The sequence below is a fragment of the Arvicola amphibius genome, chromosome X, assembly GCF_903992535.2.
Source record: "Arvicola amphibius chromosome X, mArvAmp1.2, whole genome shotgun sequence".
NCBI lineage: Eukaryota > Metazoa > Chordata > Mammalia > Rodentia > Cricetidae > Arvicola > Arvicola amphibius.
In genome coordinates, this window is record NC_052065.1 from 120,580,734 (window position 1) to 120,608,139 (window position 27,406).

Below are 27,406 nucleotides of genomic sequence, written 5' to 3' on the forward strand. Positions count from 1 at the left end.
CAGATGCAGAACATGTAAGAATTCAAGTCCAGGCTTGATTATATAGGGAGTTTGAGGCCAGTAAGGGCTAAATAAATGAAACATCATCTCAAATATGTATGTGACAATAATTAAAGAAAAAGAGGCCATGAATTTGAAAGACAGCGAGAAGGGCTATATGGTATATGGAAGGGGTTGGAGCAGTAAGGGAAATGGAGAAATTATGTAATTATAATCTCAAAAACTAAAAAATATTTTTAAAGGAAGACTTGACAGTAGAGTATGCATTTAGAAAAAAGGCATCATACTATTAGCTCACATTTTTCTGGAGACAGAGAAGCTGAAGAAATGAGATTAAACGTTAAAAACTAACAAAAACACTACTAAAAACGAGGTGAGACAATCACTTATTTATTGGACAGGGCAAGGTCATTTAAAGAGAGGAAACATATCCAAAAATGGGTTTATTGGTGTTACAGGCATCAAGGCTCACAAACAGTATTCAATACATCATGGAAACAGGTCACGTACAGCCAGGAAGATGCTGTTATGTCACTCCAAAGTATGCCACAAGTGCTTGGGAAGCAATCATTAGGGAGTCCCTGTGCATACTTGTTACCAATTCAAATCTTTATTCCCTGCAGCTGAGCTATTAGCCCATAGGATTTGGCTAGTTCCCTGGTTATGAAGTGTGTTCCTGCATTCTGGAGAACTTTTTAATGTCACTGAAACCATGTCAGTATAGGCTTACCCAGCACTAGCTCACATAGCTGTTTTTGAACTACCCTAGGTAGTAATGGACTCTCACACAGTATTGTAAATAAAACTTTGTACTGAACACACTTAGCACTGTTACAATGCACCCAAATCTTATTTAGTTTATAGTACCATATTTCAAGAAGATAGCAGAAATTCAATGAAGTTGATTTAAAAAAAATTTGGGGATGTTTACCTGGTCTGAGGTATACAAGCTGTCCGCAAAGGTGGACACATCTAAGATTTACTATGTCAATTATTTGCCAAAAATTTTAGCAGTATATTTAGCAGTATATTTGGCTGGGTAGGCAAGAATAGATTGTAATATCTATTGTAGAAACTAAATAAATGTTAGAAGCAGTAGTACAGTATGGATGTTTGGCTAGAAGGAAAACTATTCTATGTAACAAGGTTAACTGAGGAGTCTGTCAGGAAATGGCTTTCCCTCTTTAAATCCATGAATTTATCAACTATTTTTTCCTGTGATACTGTGCATGAACCTAAGGCCTTGCACATGCTAGACAAGCATTCTACCAGATTTACAACTCCAGCACCGCAACTACTTCCTCTCACTCTATTGGGTTCTCAAGATGAGTGTTCACTCCACATAGGAAACTGATCATAAAGACTAAATATTGCATTAATTCAATTTTAGTAAATGATCAGGTCATACATATATAGACTATTGGTCCCTAGGACCTAGGTGGGATACACGGGGAAGAAATCAGAGGTGACTACTAAAGAATACATGGCTTCTTTAGAGATAGTAAATGGCCTAGATTATCATGTAGTCGTACAATTTTGTGAGCATATTAAAAGTTATTTAATTGCACTCTTTTAAGTTTATATAACTTCTTTAAGGATAAGGTCTCAATGTGTTATCTCAATCTGGCCTTGAATTTGTGACAACTTTCCTGCCTTGGCCTCCTGAGTGTTAGGATTACAGCTGTGGGCCGTATCTGAAACTATGCCCTTTAAAAGGATGAAATTACAAAGCACGTAGATTCTCAGGAACATTGTTATGAAAACACATTAAAGGAAGACAGTCTCCAAAGAGAAGAAAATGAGAGGCCCTTCAATCAAGTAAGAGTCAAGGAGAATGGCAGAAAGGCCTGATGTACAGCATGCTTCTGGCATGCCATTTTGATTTCACTAGCATCACGTTAGTCCTTGGATTCACTTTTTTTGGGGGGGAGGGGTTGGGTTAAGACAGGGATTCACTAAGATAGCCCATATTTGCCCCAAATTTGTGATCCTGCTTCAGCCTCCTAAGTGCTAGGATTACATGCATATGCCACGACGCCTGGCTTGACTTCACATTTTTAGACTGTTTCTAAATTATTGTAGGCAATAAGTAGATTTCCTAGTTGTTCTCATTAGAGAACAGTCAGTGCTACATAGACTTAGCAAAACAAAAGAATCACAATCCAATGCCAAGGAGCAGGGATGTAGCTCAGTTTGTATAGTGCTTGCTTAGCATGCATAAGGTCAATCCCCAGGACCCAGAAAACCAGGTGTAGCGCAGCACCTATAATCTTAGCACTGAGGAGGTGGAAGCATAAGGATCATCCTTGGCTACATAGTGAGGTTGAGGTGAGCTCAGGTTATGTGAAATCTTCTTTACACACAAAAAACAAAAACCACAAAAACAAACCAATAACAACATAATCTTGTCCTCTGAGGCTGTGTATCACTGGGTAGAAAGGCTGAGTGAGGTTCTTTCTTAATGAAAAAAAAAATGCCTCCAAGTGTAAGAACATCTGGATCTCAAGACCCTGCCTGAAACAAACAAACAAACAAACAAACAAGCTTCAGCTGGGTTTCCTTTCAAATTCTGCAGTTATTCCCTTTATGCCTATATAATTTAACAAAATTAATGTGTTAATGCTTGTGGAAAGCTATAATCTCTGCAAAGTAATGTTGAGCCTCTTAGTTTCCTAGCTAAAAAAGTGACTCCAATTTTCCTAAGAGTAAAATTACTGTTTCTGAAAAACATTCAATGCTGTGTCCTTCTGCTCACCTTCAGCATGGCAGTGAAGATAGAGACTCCAAGCCAGCTCTCAAACAGAAGCTACAAAGCAACTTCTTAAATGACCTCAATTTTCTAAGAGAATTGAAATAGACTAGCTCCAAATATTTAGAACATATTTGGCCCAATTTCTTTGCATGTGCCTTTAGATTAAATGAGACATTTCCTTTATTTTCACATGCCAGTTTAGTACGAGATAAATAAGCCAAAAGACTTTGAATGAGTGAAACTGGCTAATGACAACTGGTTTTCCTCAGTCAATACTATTCTACATAGGCAAGATAATGAAGTCACAAATTGTCCTTTTGGTCTACTTTCAACTAGTCTTACACTATATAATCAGTGAAGAGTTTACAACAAAACAACATGAGTAATTTTACAGTAAGATGGACTTGTTAAATACGTATGTTATGACAGAATTTCTGACACAAAATTTGCTCACTGCACACAGAATCTCAGACGTGATGAAACAAGACAGCTGATGTTAGAAGGAATCTGGGAGTGGGGTCTGGAGAGAAACCATTGATAAAATAAAAATTGGCAAGTATCTGTAAAAGCAGAGTCACTCTGTATGGGACCTAAAAAAACCTGCAAAGTCACCATTTTGGTCTTCTTCAAGAAGTTGGTCTAATAAGAACTGAAGACCATTTGACTCTTGTGCTGCAAAATGCAGGTGTTACATGGTATTTTCAGGATTCCTAAAACCTGTAGTGCAAAAGAAAAGAAATCTATGAAAATAAATAATCACAAAATTCCCAATATTTTTTCTGGGAAATGTGTTCGAAACAGTGACTTTTACAAAACATGGGAATTGTTTCAAATGAACAAAAACCTCTATACGAAACTTCAAAGATTCGTTTTACATCAGATAACTTATACACCATTTGATTTCAACAATGTACAAATAAGGGCCATAGATTATTTTAATTAGCTCCGAAATAGCGATATAAATACTGATGTTGGGGGGAGTGTTTTACACCCCAAACTCCAATACTCAACTCGGTGTCTGTCCTATTATTTAATTTGTAAAAAGCTTAACGGCGCAGTGAGTCAAACTTTCGTAACTTCAATGACGTGTTAGAGGACAATGCATCTAGGTTTGAAGAACTTGGTGCATCCGAAGGCCGGAACAGCACTCGGCCACGATGATTAAACACATAAAAAGATGGATGATTCCTTAAGGTATCAAATGTCCTTAAAAAGAAAAAGAGCACCAATTTTAGATAAACCTTTATAATACCACATTTGAAAAATGAGCAGACTTCTAATTAATTATGAATTTGCTATGAATTATATTTTTAAATAATAAATCTGAGATTAGACTAAAAATGGTAATCATACTGTGTTGCATATTTTTACTATACAAACAATGTAAGAAATTTGGAGATGACCATAAAGTTCTCAGATTTTTTCTTCAGCCATTGATTCCTTCCAGAATGCCTGTCAACAATAAGAAATACTAGATAAACTTCAGTCATCTCTACAAACTACCAGTAGATTATGATAAATCATGTTTCAAATGCTAGCACACAGATGTACCTCTGATTATTCTCCTTTGGCCCTAAGCCTTAGACATTTCAAGGATCTGTTTTTCAAGTACAGTGAAAAATCCCTTTTGGCCTTCTGTATGTACCATTGGTCAAACTCAACTATTTTGCTGCCCCCTACTTGACGCCATTTGGTTTGGCTCCTTTCTTTTCTGGCCTCTTGCCTGAGATCCTTTCTAAGACTCTCCCAGTGAGATTTGTATCATCTAAAAAAGTCCATAAATGTCCTGAGATATGAGTGGTTAGTGTTTATTTTTAAATATTATTTTCCTAAAAAAAGAACCATAGAATCTTCCCTTTATGGAAAAAAATCTCAAAGTTAGCCCCACTTAACCATCCAAATGGAAATATGGAGGGGGGGGGGCTGGAGAGGTAGCTCAAGGGTTAAGAATATATGCCCTTCCAGGGTTTAGTTCCCAGAATCCACGCTGGGTGGGTGGCTTATAACTGCCTTTAACTCCAGTTCTAGGTGAATCCAATTCTCTCTGGCTTCCACAGGCACCTGCATGCACACAGTGCACAAAAACTCATGTAGCCACATATACATAAATACAAAAAAATCTTTTTTAATACCGTATATTTCTTTTTAAATTATTTTTTAAAAAACGATGTTTTCTCACTTTACATATCATTCCCAGTTCCCACTCCCTCCCCTTCAAAATAATCTTAAAATAAATGGGAATAATGGGGTAAATGGAGGGGAATAACTTCCTCCAGTGTACAGATGTTTACTGTAAAGGGTTATTGTTTCTAAATAAAGGAAGAATCCTGAAATGGAATTGAACAAACTGAAGTAAAACTATGGGGAAGGCAAGCAAACAAAAAACAGGAGAAACATACAGAATAATGATGTTTTTAATCTAGAGACAGAAAAAGGGCCGAGGGCACAGCTTAGGTTCAAATGACAGAGGAAACAGAAAATTCAGTTATTCTTCTAAAGACTAAGCTGGGGCAAGAGGATGAAAGAATAAGAAGGGGGAAAACAGAAGGAGAGGAGGGAAAAAGAGGGAAGGAACCTGGATAGTGTTTCTGAGCCATTTTCTATATAAGTATTCTCATCTGTCTTTCACATTCTAACCAACCAGTAATTTTAGGGCACTAGCAGGAACCACAATCTACCAGCTTGTTTTTACTTTTCTCCTTTTATGGTTTTGTTTTGAAGCAGGGTCTTCCTATGTAGCCCAAACTGTCTCGGAATTTACAATCCTTCCGTTTCATCCTCAAGAGTACTGGGCTAACAGGTGTGTGCCATTATGCCTGGCTTTCAACTTCTACTTGTCCTATGACACCAAACACTGACTTAGTACTTTTGCCTTATTACTCCTACAAACTACATAATCAAAGGATATAAATGAAACCAACTATTGTGTAGCTGAAATCACACTGTAAATCATGTACAGAAAACAAATCTCTAGAAGTTAAATGCTTCTGGAAAGAAACTTACTTATTCTTTAATTCTGAAGTGGCATCCATGTCTTTGAACTCCCCTGCGATATGAACTATGCCATAACAGGTAACTGCAAAGGCCAGAAGTGTCTGAAGAACTATCTGTGAGTATAAAGATGCAGATTAACAAACAGAATATGAATACTATTTGAAAAATTGACAATCCGCTTCCCCTCCGATGCAAGTTCTAACAAGCATTCCCAATTGCTACTCAGCAAGGAGTCACTTCCTGAAATAATTTGCACTCAGACACAATATAATTTCTTAAATACAATAACACTTCTGATGTCTTAGGAAGTGAATTTAGCAACATGCTCAGAGAAGCAAAGTTGCCAAGTACTGACTGGTACCAAGCCACTTAGAACTCAAGTACCAAACAGTGTCTGCTTCCAAGAGCAACTAAAACTCTTTTTTGTTATTTCATTACTGGTCAGTATCATAGAGGGTACAAAACATATGAGCACAGTATAAAAAAGAGCAATAAAAGGAATCACGTACCCGCCAACCAACTAAATGGTGTGGGAGGTCCTTCTGTCTATGGGTTGCTTTTATTGGTTAATGAATAAAGAACTACTTTGAGCCTATGGCAGGGAAGAACAGAACTAGGTGGGGGAAAGTTAGGCTGTATATTGGGAGAAAGAAGGGCAGAGTCAGAGAGAAAGAAGCCTTGGAGCCACTGGAGACAGATGCTGAGCACTTTACCCAGTAAGCCACAGCCATGTGGTGATATACAGATTAATTAATAGAAATGGGTTAAATTAATGTAAAAGTTAGCCAGTAAGAAGCCAGAGCTAATGAGCCAGTGATTTAATTAATACAGTTTCTGTGTGATTATTTCAGGTCTAAGCTAGCCGGGTGGCCGGGAACCAACAAGTGGCCTCCTTCCTATAACTAAACTTTCAATTCTTCCCCTTCTCTTTTTGAAACAGGGTCTCATTATATATCCCAAGTTGGAATTAAACTCACCATCCTCCTGCATCAGCTCTTCCAGATACAGCAATTACAGGTGCATGCCATCAAACCCGGCTTCTCAGAACCTTCCAAGTCCCTGTCCCATTATTTCCTTTCCTTCTTTCTTAAAGTTAACTACTATACTTAATTATGTATTAATCAATTCCTTGCTGTTTATGAATAATTCATGAACCTCTAAACACATTATTGTTTACTTTTCCTCATTCTGAATCTCATCTAAATGCACCTCAATACGTTCTTCTGAGTCTAGCTGTCTTCTCTCAATGTTATTTGTGAGATTCACCCCCACAGCAGTAGTATAGTCCTTTCATCATGTTTAGTGCTTATCATAAGAAAACATCATGATTTAGTTCATTATTGCTGTTATTTTTACAAGGTCAACAGAAATATTCCTCCATGCCTCCTGGTACAGAGCATGTGTGCATTCAGATTTATTACACAACACCAAACTGCTTTCCAAACAGGTTGTACAAGCAACAATGCTTAATTCCATGTTTGAAATTAACTAACAGCATTGTGGGTTTGTTTTCTTAATTATAATTACACAAAATTTTAAAATTTGCTAATTGAGAATCCTAAGAAAGTTACTTTTAAAAGATATAAAAATGCATGTATATGTTTGTATACATCTACCAAAAAGAAAAAATGAGAGGAGGGTAAGTTAACAGCCATATATACCACATCTTCAGTTAAAAACAGAGACATAATAAGCCACAAGCTAATCATGTCTAAATTAAAACCCAATGACACCTGAAATGTTACTCTACATTCTAATCACCATTATACCAAAGAGATTGGTTTTGTTGTTGTTGTTTAAGACAGGGTCTCAGTTCAATGTTGCTGAGGAAAACCTTGAACTTCTGAGCCTCATGTCTACATTCCAAGTGCTTGGATTACATGTGTGTGCCACGATGCCCACTTTATTGGGTAAAGAGGATCAAACACAGGGATTTGTATATGCCAGGCAAACACTGTACTGAGTTACATCCCCAGCCCCAAGGAGACTGTTTCATATAACACAGCAAGAATGAGGTAAATCAATGAACTTTCATGAAAATATGTCCCAGAAAAATTATGGCCAAGGAAAACTAACTATAAATTAGGTGGAGTAGCACCCAGGAGATGAAGGCAGCAGAATCAAGAGTTTCAAGGCCAGGTTTGGCTATATTCACTTTCAGTGCTAGCCTAGGCCACACAGCCTGTCTCCAAAATAAAAAAAAAAAAACCAAAGCTAGCTAACTACAAGACGACATATATACTTAGTATTGGCTAATGAATTTGGGGGCTCTTCCCTGACAAGACATCTCTCCTACTCTCAGCATTCCTTAGTTGTCTGTGCTTCTTTGTTTAGTGTTGAGGCCCCATGGTCATCTCTCAAATCATATACATACAACTAAGATTACAGAAACTGAGCAGTTGTATTTATATGTTTACAAATATATAGATATATACATATGCATGTAACAAAAATTAAAGAAATAGAGGCCATGAATTTGAGTGAGAGCAAGAGGTGAGTGCATGGGAAGGGTTGGAGGGAGAAAAGAGGAAATAATCTAAATATATTTTAATTTCAAAAACATTTTTTTTTTGAGACAGGGTTTCTCTGCATAATCTTTTGGCTGTCCTGGAACTCACTTTATAGATGATGCTGTCCTTGAACTCACAGAGATCCGCCTGCTTCTGTGTCCCAAGTGCTTGGATTAAAGGTGTGCACCACCACAACTGGCTTAAAAACAATTTTTCAACTACATACACACATACATGTTTTTTATAAAGGATGTGGTTTCAATCTTAATTTTGTTTTAGGGGAAACATAGGTGCCACAGTGTAAGGGTTCAAATCAAAGATAACTTCCAGAAGTTGGTTCTCTCTTACCATGTGGATTTCAGGGATTAAATTCAGATCATCAGGTTTGGCAGCAAGTGTTCTTTTACCCACTGAGACATCTCACCAGCCCCGCAAAGCTGTTTCAATTGGTAAAAGAAGGTATATGCACCTAAGACAACACTGTATATACATAAGAAAAAGCCTAAACTCTTGATATCCCTTAAAATATTATGAATAAATGTGAAATTGCCAGGGAATGGGGTCAGTTCTGCTGCTGCTATTCTTTGAATTTTGTGTGATTAGTTTATTATTTTTCACACCTATTGTTTAATTCTGTTACAAAGAATTCACTATTTTTATAACTTTAAATCTAATAATAAATTATAAGTAGGGAACAGGCATTAATTCAGGTTAAGGCACCTTCTTTAGTTTTATGCACTGTCAGCATTGCTTGTTTTTAAACTTTATTTTCAAACGGAACTACTGGGCCAGTGAAATGGTTGAGTGGGTGAGAATGCTTACCACCAAGCCTGACGGCCTGAAAATTTTCCCCCTGGGACCCATATGGAAGAAGAGAATTGACTCCTGCTGACTGTCTTTTGACCTACACACTTGTGTCATAGCATGAACGCCCACACACATAAGAAAATATTTTAAAAGGCATTTTTTATAAAAACTTGAGCCAAATGACAATTTTAAAAGGCCATTTTATACTGTGGATACAGAAACTTCTAGAAAGGCCCCCATTTCCTTCTTTAGTTTTTGTTTTTTAACAAAGGGTCTTACTCTGTAGTTCAGGCTGACCTCAAATTCACAACAATCCTCATGCCTCAATCTCCCAAATGATGTGATTAAGGCTGTGAGCCACTATGCCTGATAAAAAGATCTCATAGAATTTTTTTAAGATTTCAAAATCTTCAGATTTTACGGAGTGATAAAAGCAGGCGCAGCTTTAGTCCTAGCATTCAGAAGGCAGAGGCAGAGGCAGAAGCAGGAAGATCTCTGTGAGTCTGAGACCAGCTAGGTCTATGTAGCAAGTTACAAGCCAGCGAGAGTTACACAGTGAGACTCTAAGTCAAAAAAAAAAGCAGGTAACAGATGTCATATCATGCCTGAAAATGATAAAAAAAATAAAATAAAATAACATAAAAGTTACTATAAGCAAAGTGGCTGATTTTAAATATGAACTTAATGGACTATAAATGACCAACTTACATCTATTGGTAGTGATTCATCTTCCTTTTCTGTTAGTCGCATATAAGAACGATCTATAAACCAGAAACATACCATTAAGGAAATTGTAGCCCATTTTCCTTTCTTAAAATGCAAGAAAATCAATATACCAAAGAACTGGCCGACTTATATGCTACATAAAGTAATGCTAATCCCAAATTCCTCAAAACCCTCTTCCCATGCAGTCAGCAGCCTTACCTTTATGAATTAGCTTATGCTTGCCATGGCCCGTCTCTATTACCTTAAATGACTGACAGATGGCCAAGTATGAAACTGAAATAACTAAGTATATTTTTAATTCATTAGTGTAGAAATATCTAGCAATTCTCAAACTTCCTTTCACTAAGTGGTCAAAGAAGTAATATTCTTTAACTATCACTAGGACTACAAATATCTTCAATGCTCTATGACCCTGCCATTGTAGAGTGAACCCAAAGTGAAAACTAGAACTGTTTCTCTTCAGTGTACTGGTGGAACTGTAGTTTCAGGACATCAATTTCTGTCCTCACTACTGCTTAATTCTGCTGCTGCCTTAGCTGCAGGAGGCAGCAAGGGATTGAAGGATCAGGATTTGGAAACTGGTAACCCTGAATCCTACACAACACCAGCTCTTTTATTTACTATGATTTACTGCACCTCAATCAAGACATCCTCGGCAACCCAAACATGTACTTCATTTGTAGAGTATTAAAATGATGTGAAAGTGAGCCAGGTGGTGGTGGTGCACACCTTGAATCCCAGCACTTGGGAGGCAGAGGCAGGCAGACCTCTGTGAGTTTGAGGCCAGCCTGGTCTACAAAGGAGGTTCCAGGACAGGCTCCAAAGGTACAGAGAAACCCTGTCTCGAAAAACAAAACAAAACAAATAAATGAAATAAAATAAAATAAAATGTGAAAGTGGGCAGAGTGTTTCTTAGACTCACAGGGCTACAGAACCACTCATCTGGCTGCATTTCCTCCACAGTAAAATGGGACGTGCAAGTTAAACAGGATTTCCTTAGTTTGCGATCGCTGCACCGCTGTACTAAAGGTCACTATGGCAGAGATGAGCATGCAACACCACCATAGGATGCTATCTGATGCCACGGTTTCACATGACACAACTAGCGTCAAAGGTGACGCCAGTCTTTTGCCAGCTCACGATGGCATTACAGAGGTCTTACTGCAGTTACAAATCCACAATGCACTGTACTCACTTGAAAATTATAAAATCCAAAATCTTAATTGTCGATTAAGCAGGACAATTCCTACTAGATAATGTACTCTAGACTTAAAATACCCAAACTGTTTTGAGCCAATGTGGTATGCTTTCAGGCAGAGGATATGTGAGCTTACAGAACTTATAAGGACAGGAGTAAAAAAAAAAAAAAAATCAATCCAATATCAAAAGTAGTTTTGAATTAACCTTCTAATGTCCCACTTCCAGCTAGCTTTCTTGCTTGAATGAAATCTAACCTGACACTTTAACACTAGCTAGGCATTTCTTCATTATTGCAATGAGGACACTGGACTTTCAGTAAGGGCCTTCCTTGCTCTACGACTGTATATATAATAGAGCCAAAGCTTACTTCAAAAATAACCCAGTACTCCAGTGTATCCTAATCTCCTCCAGGACACTGCTTCACAAACCAACGTGCATGGAAACCACCCAGGGATCTATTAAAACGAAGATTCTCATTCAATACGTCTGAGGTGGGACCTGAGTGTCTACTAACAAGCTCCCAGGTGATGTCCATGATGCTGGCCTAGTGACCACGAGCAGCAAGGCTCTAAGACACTTCCCGCGGGTCCCCTATACATACACACTCCCCCTTTAGCATATCCACATTATCTTACTGTGATGCGTTCTTGTAATTAGTTCTTCACTAGCTTATTAAGAATTGCCTTGTGGCACCGCGGAACCTCTAGCATCTAAAAGCAGAAGCAACTTCAATCAGTCCTCTGAGACAACAAATTAAAACTCACCCTACAGACGTTACCTGCTGCCCAAGGTCACACAGCCTCAACAGTTAAGCAAAATTTTAACAAGCAGCCCTTTAATGCTACCGGTCCACTGCTCTTTGCCCGTGTCACACCGCCTCCCCGAGGCAAACGGTCACTTAACTTCTCAGACTCTGCCTGGACAGCCGAGCGCCCAGGATGCTGTCTACCTAACTGTCACGAGGCCACAAGCATTCAAAGTTCTCAATCCCACACTTTGATCCGACATCTCGTGTCTTGAGCAGTGGGACAGATTCCGCTCTGAATCCTCTCTCGAGGCTCAGCCAGCTCGTCTAACCTTTCTGAGGTGGCTATACCACAGCCCTCCGATCTCAACCCTCACCGAGGACCCAAACTGCTTTACTTAGTCACCCCAAACTATAAGGTCGTCAACGGCTGTTCCGCCGGCACTGGGTCCGACAGTTCCTCAGGGAAGCGCCCCCACACAGCCCTAGGTGTCCCACACGCGAGAAGTCCCCGTCCTTCAGGCACTTACGCTGAGCAGCTGAAAAGGCAGCGTGGGCTAGGGCAAAGAGGCCGACGCCTACAAGCCCTTTCCACAGCGATGGCGCCATGATTCGGAAGGAGCGGTAGCCCAACAAAAGGAGGGGAAGGGCGGCAGGGCTATTCCTTCTTTCACCGGCGGGCGTCCACGCGGCGCAGGAACATGACGTCGCCAAAGCCCTAGGCGCGAAGTGCCGGCTGGCGCAAAACCCTGTGCGCCGTGAGAACGAGGAAAAAGGAATGCTGGGAAGAAGGGGAAAGCGACACGGAAAAAGGTCCTCGGTTCCTCCTCCGAGTCTGCGCAGTGCTGCTGCGGCGGGAGGGGCGGAGCTGAGTCGAGGGCGTGAAAGAACGGGCTAAGTGAGACCAATGGGGAGAGGAAGGACAGCGCCAGCAAATAAGCGCTGGACTTGGCGAAGGGGCGGGACTTACGGAAAGGCCCAGGAGGAGAAGAGGGTGGGGCTGGTGGCCAAGGCTGTGGGTGCAGGATTCAGAATCCTAGCGGTTGGTCTTTGGAAGTTGGCTAGTTCGGTGATTTGGTTTTCTTTCGACCCAAGTCTTTCGTTTCATTAAGTCTTCCCTGTGCTTCTGGCCTCGGAGAAGTGGTGCTGAGGAAGATTACTAGGAGGAGGAGAGCATTTGAGCGTTAATGTCAGGAGGTAAATAAAGTGCCGAGGGCGATAACTTGGTGGGAGGGGGGTGGAGCCCTGAACACGTAACTTGCCGGAGATGCTCAGAAAATTAATTCAGCTTGTAACTTTTCCACTTTACCTTTCTTCAAGAAAGATCCACGCGAAAAGCAGTGTAGCGTGGCAGAACTGTTTGGTCGTGCATTAAGGAAAAAATAAGACAACAAAGGAATGTTTAAAGCAGTCCGATCAGGATCCAGATGTAACCTCCTTTCTCTGTTTTTGTCTTCTTCTCCTAAAATGTAGGCACGCAAAAGTGAGGTCTTCCTTGATCTCCTCTTGCTCTGCTCTCTGTTGACAAGCTCATGAATTCGTTTGCACTTCAGACCAGCATAGATACTCCAGTGATCCCAAGTCAACTACTGCGTCTCAAATACCAGGCTTTGGCTCCCGGTCAGCATTCCCAGCCACCCACCGCTGGATATTAATTTGCGTGTGAGTAGACCCTGTGGCACATGAAAATTTATATGGCCAAACGTAACTCACCCCCTCCACTCTATGTAAGTTACTTCGGCGCCCCTGCTGAGTGCTACAGCTTTGTGAACTGCATATCACAAAGTAAATGTAATTATCATTGTTTCCCACCGACCTCTAAAGAACTGTCATCTGAACCCGTTGGCTCCCCAGTACCTGTTCAGTGGTGAGCCTTATTATTTATGCCTTTTAAATTTGAAGCATCTCCACTTGTGATCTCCTTAATCTACTCTGAATGTGTGTCACCTTCTAAACTATATCACTTTTTCCCACCATGTTTGTTAATGTTGCTGCTGTTTGCTGCTTCTTTTCCCACTCTTGAATGTGAACTGCAAGAAGACAGCTTTCTCTGTGCGTAGAATATTGACGACTGTCAGGTAGTAGACATTGAATGCATGTTTGTTGAATGAAGAATGAATAAATGTTGGGAAAGAATTAAAAGTGACTTGATCACTGAGAAGATCTTTACAAAGATTCCTTCTAGTATTTTGAATTGGATTTTTAAAAATCCCTATGGTTTTTTTTTTCCCATGTCTCCCCATTCACAATACAGACCAGGCACAGTGGCCTGGGCTGAGGTGTACATGGGGTGGCTTTATTATGCCCCCTCTTTCTATACAGCCAGTGTAAGAACACAGCTTGTGGTAAGCACAAGGAGGCCTCCCTATGGTTTTTTAAAAGTATACTTGGGTTTCTTCAAATCTGAAAAACTAAAAATTAAGAAATCCAAGAGTCAACATACTTCCTTATGTTTAATTATATGATTTTTGATTTGGATCCCATTACTCAAACATTAAGTCATGATCATTACTGTTCTCTGGTCCTTCTCCACACAGTGCTAGATCAACATCAATCACAATGTCCTTAGAAAAGCAGAACTATCAATAAACATCACAGAACAAGCAATTAATCACTATTTAGTTGGCAGGAAAATGCTTTTTCCTTTCTTATTGGGATGTTGCAAGATATAAAATACAGTTTTAAAACAAGCCAAAATTTTGTTTTAGCTTATATAATGGTCATTAAAACTTTTCCGGGTTACCTAATAACAATTTATCTGATGCAGTAAATGATTAAATGATTGGAGGGTTTTGAGAAGGAGAGTTATAGGCTCTTAGTTATAACAGTTTTAGTTTAGAAAAAAAGGAGAAATGTGATATTTCTTTTTTATGTGGTGATATTTCATTTGTGTTATAATAAATAAAGCTCGCCTGAGGATCAGAGTGTGGAGTGAATCCCTAGTTAGACAGAGGCCAGGCAGTGGTGGCACACATCTTTAATCCCACTCCTCAGAAAGCAGAGATGGGTGGATCTCTGTGAGTTCAAGGCCACCCTGGGCTACATAAAATTGATCCAGTCTAAAAGAGAAACAGAGTCACCGGTGGTGGATCACACCTTTAATCCGAGTACTTGGGAGTCCACACCTCCAGGAAGGTAGAGACAAGAAGGGATATGGCTGGGTGGAGAGAGGAATATAAAGTGGGAAGGAGACAGGAGCTCAAGGCATTCAGTCTGAGGATTTATAGAAACAGGATGTCCCATTCTGTCTGAGGATTGGGTAGAAGTAAGAACTAGTGGCTGGTTGTTCTGATCTTTCAGCTTTCACCTCGTAATATCTGACTCTACTTTTTAAAAAAAATGGTGGGGTTTGGTTTATTGAAAATTGATTTTTTCACATAATGAATCTTTTAAAAAAATTAATTGTTTTTATTTTACATTCCAGCCACAGTTCTCCCTCCTACCCATCCCCTCTCCTCCCCTCCAGTCCACTCCTCCCAACAGGTAAGGGCTCCCATGAGGAGTCAACCCAGTCTGGCACATTAAGGTGGGTCAGGACCAAGCTCCTCTCCACTGCATTAAAGGCTGAGCATAGGATCCCATCATAGGGAATGGGCTCCAATAAACCAGCTCATGCACCAGGGATAGATCCTGGTCCTACTACCAGGGGCCTCTCAGATAGTCCAAGCTTCTCCACTGTCTCCCACATCTGGAGGGCCTAGTTCTTTCCCATGGAGACTCCACAGCTGTTGGTCTGGAGTTCCTGAGTTTCTGTGAGTTTGGTTCAGCTGTCTCTGTAGATTTCTCCATCATGATCTTGACCTCCCTTGCTCATACATTCCCTCCTCCCTCTCTGTGATTGGATTCCTGTGGTGAGGGCAGAGGAGGAGACAGATACTGACTCTCATTGTGCAGTCTCTGCTGGCCTTGGAATCATAATTGAAAATTTTGTGCCTTATTCTCCTACCCAGTGCTGGGGGTTTTGGATTGTAACACTATCAACAGTTAAGAGTTTTCCTGAAGTGTCTGAGTTCTGGGTCACTTCTTTAAAAATAAAAAAAAGAGGTTATGGAGAAATACACCCACTGAGAAGTCTGATATTTGTATAAGCCACCAATGTATTTTGCTAGTCTTCAGGGAAGTGACTCGCTTCTAGAAAAACAGTTTTGCTTTCTGTTAATAAACATTTGCATATCTCCCCATCTCGCTCTTACTCTCTTTCATGCGTTCTCTACTCTTTTTAACCTTTTGCCTAGATGCAACTAGTGACAGCACTGTTTTCCCGAGAACACAATCAAACTGCATCAGACACATTTCTAAGTAACCGCAGAAGTGTCTGAATTATCCCCCCTGCCAAAACACTCCCTGTATGTGCCATGGATTAATTAATGATACAGGTATTATTGGAGGTGGGGATAATAACAGCTAAAGCATAACCATGTTCCCCAGGTTAGTGTGTTGACTAGAGCAACGTGTCCCAGCATTGGGCCTTGGTTTCATGCCAGCCAGGTTCTCAAATATCTTTAAATGTTACTTGTGAACATTTTAATCTCTATATTTTCCCCTTTATTTCCCATGCTCTGACCTAGTTTGAAAATTCACCTTTTTTTGCAAATGTGTTTCTATTACAGATATCTATAAGAAAATAATATAAAATTATATTACATGTACTGAAATGGCTGATGAGATGGGTTAGTACGTGCTGCCAAGCCTAATGACCTCAGTTTAATCCCCCAAACCCACGTGGTGTTAGGGGAGAGAATGATTTCATTAGAGTTGAATATGGGGGAATGTGTAAACACACTGAATTAATTTTTTTTTTGTTTTTCGAGACAGGGTTTCTCTGTAGCTTTTTGGAGCCTGTCCTGGAACTAGCTCTTGTAGATCAGGCTGGCCTCGAACTCACAGAGACCCTCCTGCCTCTACCTCCCCAGTGCTGGGATTAAAGGCCTGCACTACCACCACCCGGCCTGAATTAAAGTTTTTTTTAATAGTTTATATCTAGAACTGTATCTCTCGGTAACAGATTCTAGGATTCTATAGCCTTCTAGGCAAACTAACCTGCTTGCCTGCTCTGTCTCACTGCCTGCCCTTCTCCTTTCCTTCCTCCTATCTTCCCCACTTCTTGGACTTGTCATCAAACAAGGAATTGCATAGACCTTTCTCAGGGAAGGAATCAGATCAATAAAACAGCAGAAACTGAATCATTCAGACAGGCAGTTCTGCCACAGATCCATATAGGTTTTCCCTAACACATCCATCATGCAAAAAGTGCTGGTCCAGGTTCCCTAAAGACATGTACGGGATCTGCCAGAGAATAATTCACACATTTTTTTAAAGATTTATTTATTTATTATGTATACAACATTCTTTCCCTGTATGCTTGCATGCCAGAAGAGGGCACCGGATTTCATTATAGATGGTTGTGAGCCACCATGTGGTTGCTGGGAATTGAACTCAGGACCTCTGGAAGAGCAGCCAGTGCTCTTAACCTCTGAGCCATCTCTCCAGCCCCCACACATTTTTTTTAAACAACAGCAAAAATCAGGAGAAAGCAGAATCCCTTCAACACATTTTATCCTTGAGCCAGGCAGGTGTATAGCCCTTATCAGGGCTCATGCCTTTCTACAGGAAGCTTCTGGTGGCCCTAGGCAGCTCCCTAGAGGCCAGAGCTGGAATCCAGGTCCCTGGATTGAAGCTCTCTCTAGGAAACTAGAATTTTTAAAATTGATGTTGCATCCTTTTATTTTCTTTTTACAGGCATAGTGTGTACTTGGAAGAAATTCAAACGAGAAACAACAAAACACTATCTCAAAAGATTAAGTAGCACCTTGGTATTTTGAGAATCCAATCTTTTCCCTTTTTTGTTATTGTTGGTTTTTTGTTTGTTTGTTTGTTTTTTCAAGACAGGTTTCTCTGTGTAGCCACTGGCTGTCTTGGGACTTACTCCGCCCACTTACTCTGTGGTCTTGAACTCACAGAGATCCGGGCCTCTCCCGGAATGCTGGGAAATAAAGGTGCACACCACCAACGCCCAGCTTGAGAATCCAAATTTAAGATTGTATTTACACGACTTCATGGCTTTGAGATTTGTTTGCTGAATTACTTAGACTACAATCAGTTTTCTAGAGCGTGTGCCCTGGACTGGGCTGAGTTTAGACCCCGGATTTTCCTTCTCTACATCTGGGAACTTGAAGGAGTGCCTGATCTCTGTGCTTCAGTTCAGTCACCTGTAACTCGAGGCTAGCCACAGTGCTCATTTATAGGGCTGTTGTCAGAGCTGAGCGTGCACCTGCCTATGAGTGGATGAGTAGTCTCACACACTGTAAGCACTTGGTGAATGTTGACTATTGTTTTATTAGTTAAAAAACATTTATTTTTAAAATTATGCCTGTGTGGATGTGTGGGTGGGTATGTGCACATGAGTACAGGTGCCTACAGAGCTCAGAAGACCAGTGTCTCCCCAGAGCTGGAGTTCCAGATGGTTGTGAGGAGCTGCCTGATGTGGGTGCTGGGAACTGAACTCAGGTTCTCTGGAAGAACAATACATGCTCTTAATTACAAAGCCATATCTCCAGGCCTCAATTTCTTATTTATTGTTACTTTACTATCACTGCGGATGTATGACATTGGGGGAGGGTGGTGCTTGTGTGGCACAGATGTGGAGATCAGAGCACAAGTTCATGGAGTTGGTTCTCTCCTTCCATCTTTATGTCAGTTCTGGGGCTCAAACTCAGATGCTCATGAGTATACAGCATTTTTTACCTGCTGAACAATCTCTTAATCCCCATTATTGTTTTAATGTGTGTGTCTGTGTGTGTGTGTCTGTGTGTCTGTGTTCATGGGTATGAGTATAGGTGAGTACAGGTCAAAGGACAACCTCAGGTGTTGGTCCTCACTCTCTACCTTGTTTGGTACAGGATCTCCTTGTTTGCTGCTGTGTACCCTAGACTAGTTAGCCCATGAGCTTCTAGGGATTCCCTAGTCTCTCCCTCCCCTCTTTCTGGAGGAATTCTGGGATTAAAGATGTGTGTTATCACATCTAGCCTTTTGTGTGCCCTGGGTATACAAACTCAGATTTTCTTGCTTGTGCAGTATTCTCCCCACTGACTGTGCCATTTCCTTAACCCCCATTATTATCATTTATTATTGATCCTTATATTTTTCCAAACTAAAGAGGTTCCCTATCCCATTAAATCTTTCATAAAGTATCAGTCACTTCTCCCATTTGATTACGTTTTTTTGACACAGGGTCTGACTGTGTGGCTCTGGCTGGCCTAGACCTGCCTGCCTCTGCCTATTGAGTGCTGACCGTTTGATATTTTAATTCTTGTGACCGTTTCTAGATTGGGTGTATCTCTCAGGACTTTACTGACGCATCTGCATAAAGTAACCTAGGTTACTTGTATGAGATTAATACAAGCGTGCATTTCCGAGAACCTCCCTAATGACACTGAAAAATCTTGTTGTTTTTTTCACATTGGGATGGTCACATGAGGAAATAAATTGTGTGAAAACTTTTGCATGTTTATGCTGGATTCAAACTAGTAGCTATGACTCCTCTAGCATTTGCTTTATTATTGTCTCAGGACAGCCCATGATGCCCTCCCTCTCTTCTTGGGAAAAGTCAGGATCTCCCACAGCTTCGAAACTGAGCATAGGGCTCCAGAATCTATCGTTGGTCCTGAGCATCAAGTTACGTTTCTAACTGCCTACTCCAATATCTGCATGTGGATTTCCCACCGCTCTCCCCCCTTTTTTTGGTCGGGGGGAACAGGGTCTTATTGTCATTTATCCCTGGCTGGCCTGGCCCTTGTTATGTAACGCAGGTTAGCCTCAGATTTGTGACAATTCTGCTGCCCCAGCCTTCTGTGTGCTGGGATTATAGTTATGTGTCACCATGCCTGGGTTCCCACCAGTTTCTTACATCAGGCCTGTGCAGAGCCAGGCTCAGCCTTATGACTTCCTAGTATTGCTCCAAACAGGTCTGTGTTTTCCAGTTATGCAGACTCAAAGCCATGCAGTCCTTTTTCAGTGTTTTTTTTTTCTTTTTGGCAGTGCTAGGGATCAAACCCAGGGCCTTGCGTATGCTGAGCATGTGCACTGACCTGATCCTTAGCCATCTACACTGTATCAGCTTGCCACTTTATTCTTACATCATACAGTACACTGAGACCCTGTAGCATCTTGGCACTACTTCTGTTTTATTTTTTCCTCTTTTTTGGTAGGAGACTATGGTTTCTTGAGTGAGAAGTGTTCCTCATAAGCTTAAGGATTTGACTATTTTGTTCCAAGTTGTTGGTGGTGTTTGGAGTGGTTTAGGTGGTGTGGCCTTGGTGGAAAAAGTATGTCATGGGGGTCAGGCATTGAGATTATGTAGTCCTGCCCTACTTCCAATATGACCTCTCTTTGAAGATGCTCTCCTAGTCCCCTGTTGCTGCTGCCATGCCCGCCGCTTGCTGCTATTCCTCCCCAGCATGGTGGGCTCATATCCCTCTGGAACAATAATCAAAAGAAACGCTCTCTCCCTTAAGTTGTGTTTGCTCATGGCATTTGTCTCTATGACAGAAAAGTGACTGATTCGAAGAGGGCACAGAAGCTCCCTGTGTGACACAGGCAGGCCTCAAAAGTTTCTTGCTCCCTCCTCAGCCTTCTGAGCCCTGACATGGCAGGCATCTGTCACCATGGGCAACTACTTTCCTAAACTCTTAGCTAGCTCCCAGTGTTCATCTCGTTGCATGTAATTTATTTCCTTTTCTTCTGCCAAACCTAAACCGGGGAGACTTTTGATTGCGGAAATGGATGATTTAAACATTTCAGTTGCGTTGTAGATCTTCCTTAACGTGACTCTAACCAAACTTCCCCACCTTTCTCCAAGTATGTGAATTAGTTAACCCACTGTTTATCAGGCGCGTCCAGGGAACTAAAGATTGTGCCGAGCACGGCAAAACTTATCGGTGCTTTTCTGTTATCAAGTATTTACTGAGTCCTTACCGTGTACCTGGTATTACAAAGTCCTCTTTCAGTTTATCCTTGAATTGAGTCTGTGTTCCCATGGACATTTAACGCCATCTGCAAACCTGAGGATTTCCTTTGCACTCACTGAAATTCAAGAGACCCCTATCGATGCATTGATATGATATGCGTTATTGAATACAAGTTTTCTTCTGTATGCATATGTGTACATGTGTGCGTGGGTATGTGCCATGGTTCATGTGTGGAGACCATGGGACAACTTGCAGGAGTCAGTTTTGTCCTTCTGCCATGTGAGTCAGGCTTATTGGCATATATCTTTACCCACCAAATCACCTTGCTGGCCCCAGGGCGCTTATTTTGGTTAAGTTTTTGCTAGGTGCTGGTGATAAAGGAGGCATTTATGATCTTAGAAAATGAATATGCTAATGGATCAGGAGAGCTAGGATGGAGATTTGCCCAGGGGATTCAGAGCCCTTAGGAAGAGGAGTCCCTAACTCAGTTTGGTGACTTTTGGGACCTTTGGTGACCTTTAATCCGAGCTTGTCCAGCCAAGTAGAAGTTAATTTTGGATAGAAGGGGCTGTAGGCTCATTCAAGCAGGAGGAACACATGGAAACACATAGGAGATACACATGAAACACTCATTGAACTACAAGGTGGAATATTTTTTGTTTCAGAATATCTGGAATAAAATATATCAGGGAAGCACAGGCCATAACAGTGAAGAAACAGCCTGGAGCCACAGTACTCCAAATTCTGGCCCCATGTTGAGGGGCCAGAACTAAAGTGGGGGCACTGGAAGGATCTGGAACAAGGGCGTAACCTACACAAGCAAAGTGGAGCTTCAGAAAGTGCTGTCTCATAGGAGTGTGGGGGAATGATTGACAGGGATGAAGACAGAAGGGCAAACTTTTCCAACAGAGGGTCAGATAACAAATACCTTAGGCTTTGCAGGCCCCCAAGCCTCTTTCAAAGTTACCCAACTCTGCCCTTGTTACAGAAAAACAGCCATAAACCATAAGCAAACAAAGGGCAACACTTTCCACTGCTCCACCATGGAGGGACACAGAAGTCTTGATTTCTGCTGCTGTCACATCACAAAATACTCACTTGGGGCTTTTTAAAATTAGTATTTAAAAAGGTCAGAACTGTTCTTAGCTTCCATTCATAAAAGCAGATGACAGGTTTCTTTTGGGTCCCAGGCTGTCATCTGATCTTTGCTAATACCTCACACTAGGGGATATGATCACAGAAAGGATAGAAATGCTTTTGAGATGCTTATCTCTCGAGCAAGAGGAGAAATGGTGGTGCAATCGTTAGTGGGGAAGCTTGAAGGAGATACCTGGGCTTGTTGATAGAGTAGCAGGGGCCAGAAAAGGAGTCACCGGAGGAGGTGGGGGTGGAGGGTGGCTTAGAGTTGCTTCTGGCAGAAAGGAAGTGAAGGGATGAGCTAGACCGAGGGAATAGGTTTCTAAAGGAGGAGGAAACACCTTTTACGGGAAGCTGAAGGGAGGAAGGATGGGAAGACATGGATGTGATAGTTCATCAATTGGAGGGTAGGAGCCTCCCAGAATGCTTTGAGTTTCTCAGTAAAAACAGAGGCAAGGCTGAATTCTGAGTTGTCTGTCTGATTACTGGAGTCCCTCAAGGGTGGTGGAAGGGCTGAGAGGAAGCCAGAAAAGCCTATAAACCAGACTCACAAGTCTGCTGGATGTGTAGGAGTGACCAGGAAGTGGTTAGACGGCGAAAACAAGGAAAGAGAAGGTGACAGCTTCCCATGAAGGGTGGAGGAGTCAGGGCTCTGAAGAGTAAGGAGGAAGCAGAGTGTCAGCTCCCTCAGGCTATATGATACATGATATATGATGGTGCAGGCACTCGAGCACGTGTGCACACACATGTTGCCATGGAGGATAGTAAGGTTGTGAGGAAGTGAACCACCTCCACTTGAAACTGCTTCAGAGCAAGGAAATGGAGGGGATAGGGGACCACGAGAACTGTCCCTTGCAGGGGGTGGGGGCGGCTGGGAAAGTACTGTACAGAACACGCTGACCTGGCATGGACTGGCACTGGCAGGGGTGGCAGGAATGAAGAGAAATGGAGCTGGGAATGAGAGGTGGGAACAGTGTGTGTGTGTGTGTGTGTGTGTGTGTGTGTGTGTGTGTGCGCGCGCGCGCGCGCGCGCGTGTGAGAGAGAGAGGGGGGGCACATTCTGAGGGAAGCCTAAGTCCATGGCTTTGACTGTTGGCTGAGTTGGAGCCTTGTAGCTCTCTCCTGGAGCTGGGCTCTCTAGAGGCTACAGATGGGCAGGGTATTGAGTTGCTGGGGCCATGGAAACTGGTGGTGGTGGTCCGGGCTGGAAGAGATTTGTTCGCTGTGGTCAAGCAAACAAACCTGTGGCTCCTCCGTTCTTAAGATCCAGACGCTCATCAGAAAGTGGTTTTGTGGACAGGCAGAATCCCTTTGGGGTGAGTGGATTTGCTCAAAGGCGGTCTGGCCTTTCAGGTGTTCAAGGACATCCAGCCAGTGCTGAAGAGAGCACAGTGGGAAAAGCCAAGATGCTCCTGGCCTGAGTTTCTTGCCTGTGTAACAGGCCTAGCCTGGTGTGAACAGGGAAGTGCAATTAAACTGGAGTAGGCAAAAGGACGAGTCCTGGGGTGTCTTGGGAAGACAGACCACCCCAGCTACTAATAGGAATGGGCAGTGACTGCTGGGACAATTCCTGGCCTGTCGACCAGAACCATCATTCTAGAGTTGGTTTTCTCTCTCTGAAGTCTCACTATCCTCACAGAGCTTAAAGGGTTTGTTAGTGGTGAAGAGATGAAAAGCTTTCAGGATGGGACCTTTTATACAAAATGGCCGGGCTGGGATTGATAATAATACTAGTGATGTCGTGAAAGCTTTGAGGAAGGATACATATTCATAAGGGGAAGAATAAGCTCCTTTACAGAAGAGACTCAATATATACTCAACAGGTAGAGGCCTGAAAGGTTGCTAACAGGCCAGGGCTTGAGACTTGTAGCCAATTTATGTAGAAGTGAAAGTCTAGAGCTCAAACCAACCCCCTAAGGAGTGCACCCGCAAGAATGGAGACTTTTTGGAGAGGTTCCCAAACACAGCTCAGCTATGGAGATAAACTATGAAAATCTTGCCTTGTGAGTCCAGGGGAATAAACAGAAATTTCTCTGGGGCAGTGGGGGAGGGGTGACAGGTAGGGAGTCAAAGAACTGGTGACACTTGCTTTAAAATGGCAATCTAAAAGAACAACAGGAGAGGGAAACAGCTGGTACCACCAGATTTCTCCCCAGAGGGAGGGAGGTGCCTCTGGGAGATGGGAAATCTGAGCACAAACTTGGTTGACTATCCTTTTGCAAGGCTGATGAAGCTCTGTATTCGTTTCTGACACAGGAGATGACATATATCAAGCTTTGACTGCTAAAGAAAAAATAATATGATCCATGCCTTTGTGTGAGTTCTTTTTATGAACTCTTACCGTGTTGGGTTTTTCCCCCCAATAATGACAGAATGGGGGGGGGGGTTCCGATTCAATTACAGAGCTGGAAATTGAAGCCACTCCCAAGGGGACAACTTCTTATCCTGTTAAGAGACACTGGGGGACCATATCCAGATGGGTTATGAAGATGGATTCCTGTCCCCTTCCCAGCTGTCAGAATAGAATCAAAGTAAAGAGCGCACAATCGGCATCTGATTTCCACTAGCCCATGTTTCTTCCGTAGAAAACAGTGGGTTAAATTCGATGAGTTTTCACGCTCGGACAGATCTCGAGCTCTAGGTGTGCCCTTAGGTGGGCAGACCAGCAAAGGAATGGGGACACGCAGGCTGGAGCTGTGGCGGTCCCTTTAAGAGTGGAGGCAGCGCGGGGCGGTGCCTGCACCGCCGGCTTGTCTGCAGCTCCGCCCCTTTCCCGTGAGCCCTCGGGGAGTGGTCCCACCGCGGGCGGCTGCGGGTGAGGAGTGGGGCGGGGGTGGGGGGTGGGGGGGGAAGACATGGCTGTGCCCCGGCGCAGCTGGCGGCTGGCGCCTGTTCGCCGTGGGGTCGGCCGGCCCAGGGCGCGTCCGCTTACGCGGCCCCTCTGGTTGCTCTTCGCAGTGAGCCTCTTTGGCTGGGCCGGGGCTTCGGACGGCTCCCGGGGAAAGACAAGAGCCATGGACGAGGAGATCGTGTCCGAGAAGCAGGCGGAGGAGAGCCACCGGCAGGACAGCGCCAACCTCCTCATCTTCATCCTGCTACTCACCCTCACCATTCTGACGATCTGGCTCTTCAAGCACCGCCGGGCCCGCTTCCTTCATGAAACCGGCCTTGCTATGATTTACGGCAAGTGTCTTGGACCCCTGTCCCCTTACTGGTACTACCCCTTTCTCTGCCTGCCGACTGCTTCTCCTCCTGTCCTAGTCCTGCTCGGCCTACATTATGCTCCTCTTCTCATTTCATTTTCCGCCTCGTCTTAAACCGTCCTGGGTTTCTCTGCCTCATCCCCCCCCCCTTTATTTCTGCTACGCCCCCCGTTTTTCCTACCTCGTTCTCAGCCTCGCCTCCCCATTTTCTCTGGCTCTCCTTGCTGTTTTTGCCTCCGACCCCACCCCCTTTTTCCTCTGCACCCCTCTGCCTCTTCTCTGCCTACCAAGCTGGGCACCAGTAAGGGTGGGTGTTGAAGATGGGAAAGGGAGTCGGGTGCGGTGGCTAGGATGGGGCTTGGGGCGGGGGGAGGGGAAGACATCCTTGTAGTCTGTCTGTCTCTAGGGTGTCAGTTTGTTTAAGGTTCATTGAAGCTGCAGTAGTAGCTGTACTGCCAGCATCTGGCATTCATTTGGAACCAGAGGCGACCTTTACTCATTGCCCAGCTTTTGCTATGCCTCCTTTCCAGATGCAGACGATAACCTTACTCCAGTGGAACCCACGCAAAATCAAAACCTGAAGTACGCTACAGAAGGCTCAGGACATTTTAAATGTCGTCCTAATTTATTATATTCTACCTGTAATACCTGTTGGAGAGACCTAGGGTTGATCCTTAGGAGTCAGGCTTATGAAACTGAGGACGAGTAAGAGTTAAGGTTCTTCAAGCAGCATGTTACATACGATATGATGAGAACAGTTAAGCCAAATAGTAATTAAGAATCTTCACGGTTATGTATAGGGGTGACTTGCCGTTAGCATAAGGTTATTGACCAATTGCTGTGTAAATGATTTTGGTTCTTGAGTCTCAGTGTGCTTTCTTTTGAGGTTATTTTTCTGTGCGTGGAGGGGGGGGGCACATGATACGCGCACACACACGCACACACAGAGGGTGCAAGAAAGGAAAATCAAGCCATGGGCTTAGAAGCATTTAGAGCAATGCTCTAACCTTGCGAGGGGGAAAAGAAGATATTGCTGATGGTCTCATATCTACCTAGGAGGGTATAGCTGAAGAGATGAGGGCAGACAAACAGTCCTGTCTGTACAGTAATGTGTGAAGATTATCTTCATTTGGTAGAGTCTTGAATTATAGAGGGTTGTTTCTAAGATTTGAAAATAGGTAAATGGAGGTTTGGCACTAAAAGGTATTTTTCCATGCAGCCCCCACCCCCTTCCAGTAAATCCAGACTTCTAGAATGTGCATGCATCCCAAGGGTAGCGAGAAAAGGTAGTTGTCTGCCTTGAAAATGCATGGGCTCAGGCTTGGCTTTCGTTAGTAAGGTAATAAATTCTAAGCATGAGGAATATTCTTGTTTACTAGGATGTCAAAAATGTATTTCTTTTTCTTTTCTTTCTTTCTTTTTCTTTTTTCTTTTGTTTTCTCAAGACAGGGTTTTTCTGTGTAACAGCTGTAGCTGTCCTGGAACTTGCTTTGTAGACCAGGCTGTCCTCAAACTCCCCGAGCTCTTCATATCTCTGTCTCCTGAGCGCTGGGATTAGAGGCTTGCACCACCACCACCCAGCCAAAAAATTGTATTTCATTTGTAGTGCCTCTTAAGGCTAATTGGTCATACAAGTTGTACATTTTACCTAATTTCTCTGTGTGACAATGTGTGTGACTCGTCTACTATCTTCAACAAATATTTACTAATTAATTATTATATAGTATGTGCAGAATCTGTAGACATGTAGGATCTTTAAGGAATGTAAAGACAAATCATAAAAGGTATATAATGACATTTGAACTTTGGGTAAATGAAAAATGAGACGCATAGTGTTACAATAAGGAACTGATCACAGATAATCTCTTTCCTATTGAGAGAGATGTTTTTACTTGATAGTTAATGGTACAAGACCAGGGATTGGCATTTTTAAAAGGGCTAGATAATAAAGATCATTGATTTTAAAAATAGATAATAAAGATCATTGATTTTTAAGGGTCATATATATTACATTTTAATCTTTTTTTTCTCTTTGCAAACTTAAAAAATGTACAAAAAAGGGAGGAGGCCAGAGAAAGAAGGATCACTGGGCAAGAGAATACTGGCTGCTCTTGCACAGAACCCTGGTTTGATTCCCAGCCCCCACATGGTGGCTCACAGGCATCTGTAACACCAGTTCTAGGGGATTTGATACATATTTCTGGTCTGTGGGTAGTGCATACACATACTACATCAACATACATATAGGCAAAGCATGCATACACATAAAGTATAAATAATTATATTTTAACATTTAAATCTTTAGGTTTTTAAAAATAAATGAAAAAAAGCGTCTTCTCGGCTCTTGGGCCATGGGAAAACAGACT

General features: G+C 42.3%; 2 protein-coding genes and 1 non-coding gene across 7 annotated transcripts in view; 1 reads left to right on the forward strand and 2 right to left on the reverse strand.

Moving 5' to 3' along the window:
* Window positions 1-374: 374 nt before the first annotated feature.
* Mmgt1 (membrane magnesium transporter 1) lies at window positions 375-12,514 on the reverse strand. The gene is made up of 4 exons (XM_038317335.2): window positions 12,265-12,514; window positions 9,772-9,824; window positions 5,756-5,859; window positions 375-3,958 (listed from the first exon to the last, which is right to left on the reverse strand). The coding sequence occupies exons 1-4, from the start codon at window positions 12,341-12,343 to the stop codon at window positions 3,799-3,801; spliced, it is 396 nt and encodes a 131-aa protein (XP_038173263.1). The 5' UTR covers window positions 12,344-12,514; the 3' UTR covers window positions 375-3,798.
* A 226-nt stretch (window positions 12,515-12,740) lies between these two features.
* The window catches only part of Slc9a6 (solute carrier family 9 member A6), a 71,330-nt gene continuing 56,664 nt past the window's right edge, over window positions 12,741-27,406 (forward strand). For 2 of the 5 annotated variants that reach the window (XM_042054384.1, XM_038316822.1), the window contains exons 1-3: window positions 12,741-12,931; window positions 13,208-13,396; window positions 24,796-25,020. In XM_042054384.1, coding sequence (XP_041910318.1) covers window positions 24,852-25,020 — 169 coding nt within the window. In that variant the 5' untranslated portion in view covers window positions 12,741-12,931; window positions 13,208-13,396; window positions 24,796-24,851. Of the gene's footprint in view, window positions 12,932-13,207; window positions 13,397-24,618; window positions 24,653-24,692; window positions 25,021-27,406 lie in introns of those variants that run through there. The other 3 variants (XM_038316824.1, XM_038316823.1, XM_038316821.1) reach the window with 3 other exon arrangements.
* Window positions 13,964-14,096, reverse strand: LOC119805639. Its single transcript, XR_005283953.1, has one exon. It is a non-coding gene; the product is annotated as a small nucleolar RNA SNORA51 (small nucleolar RNA).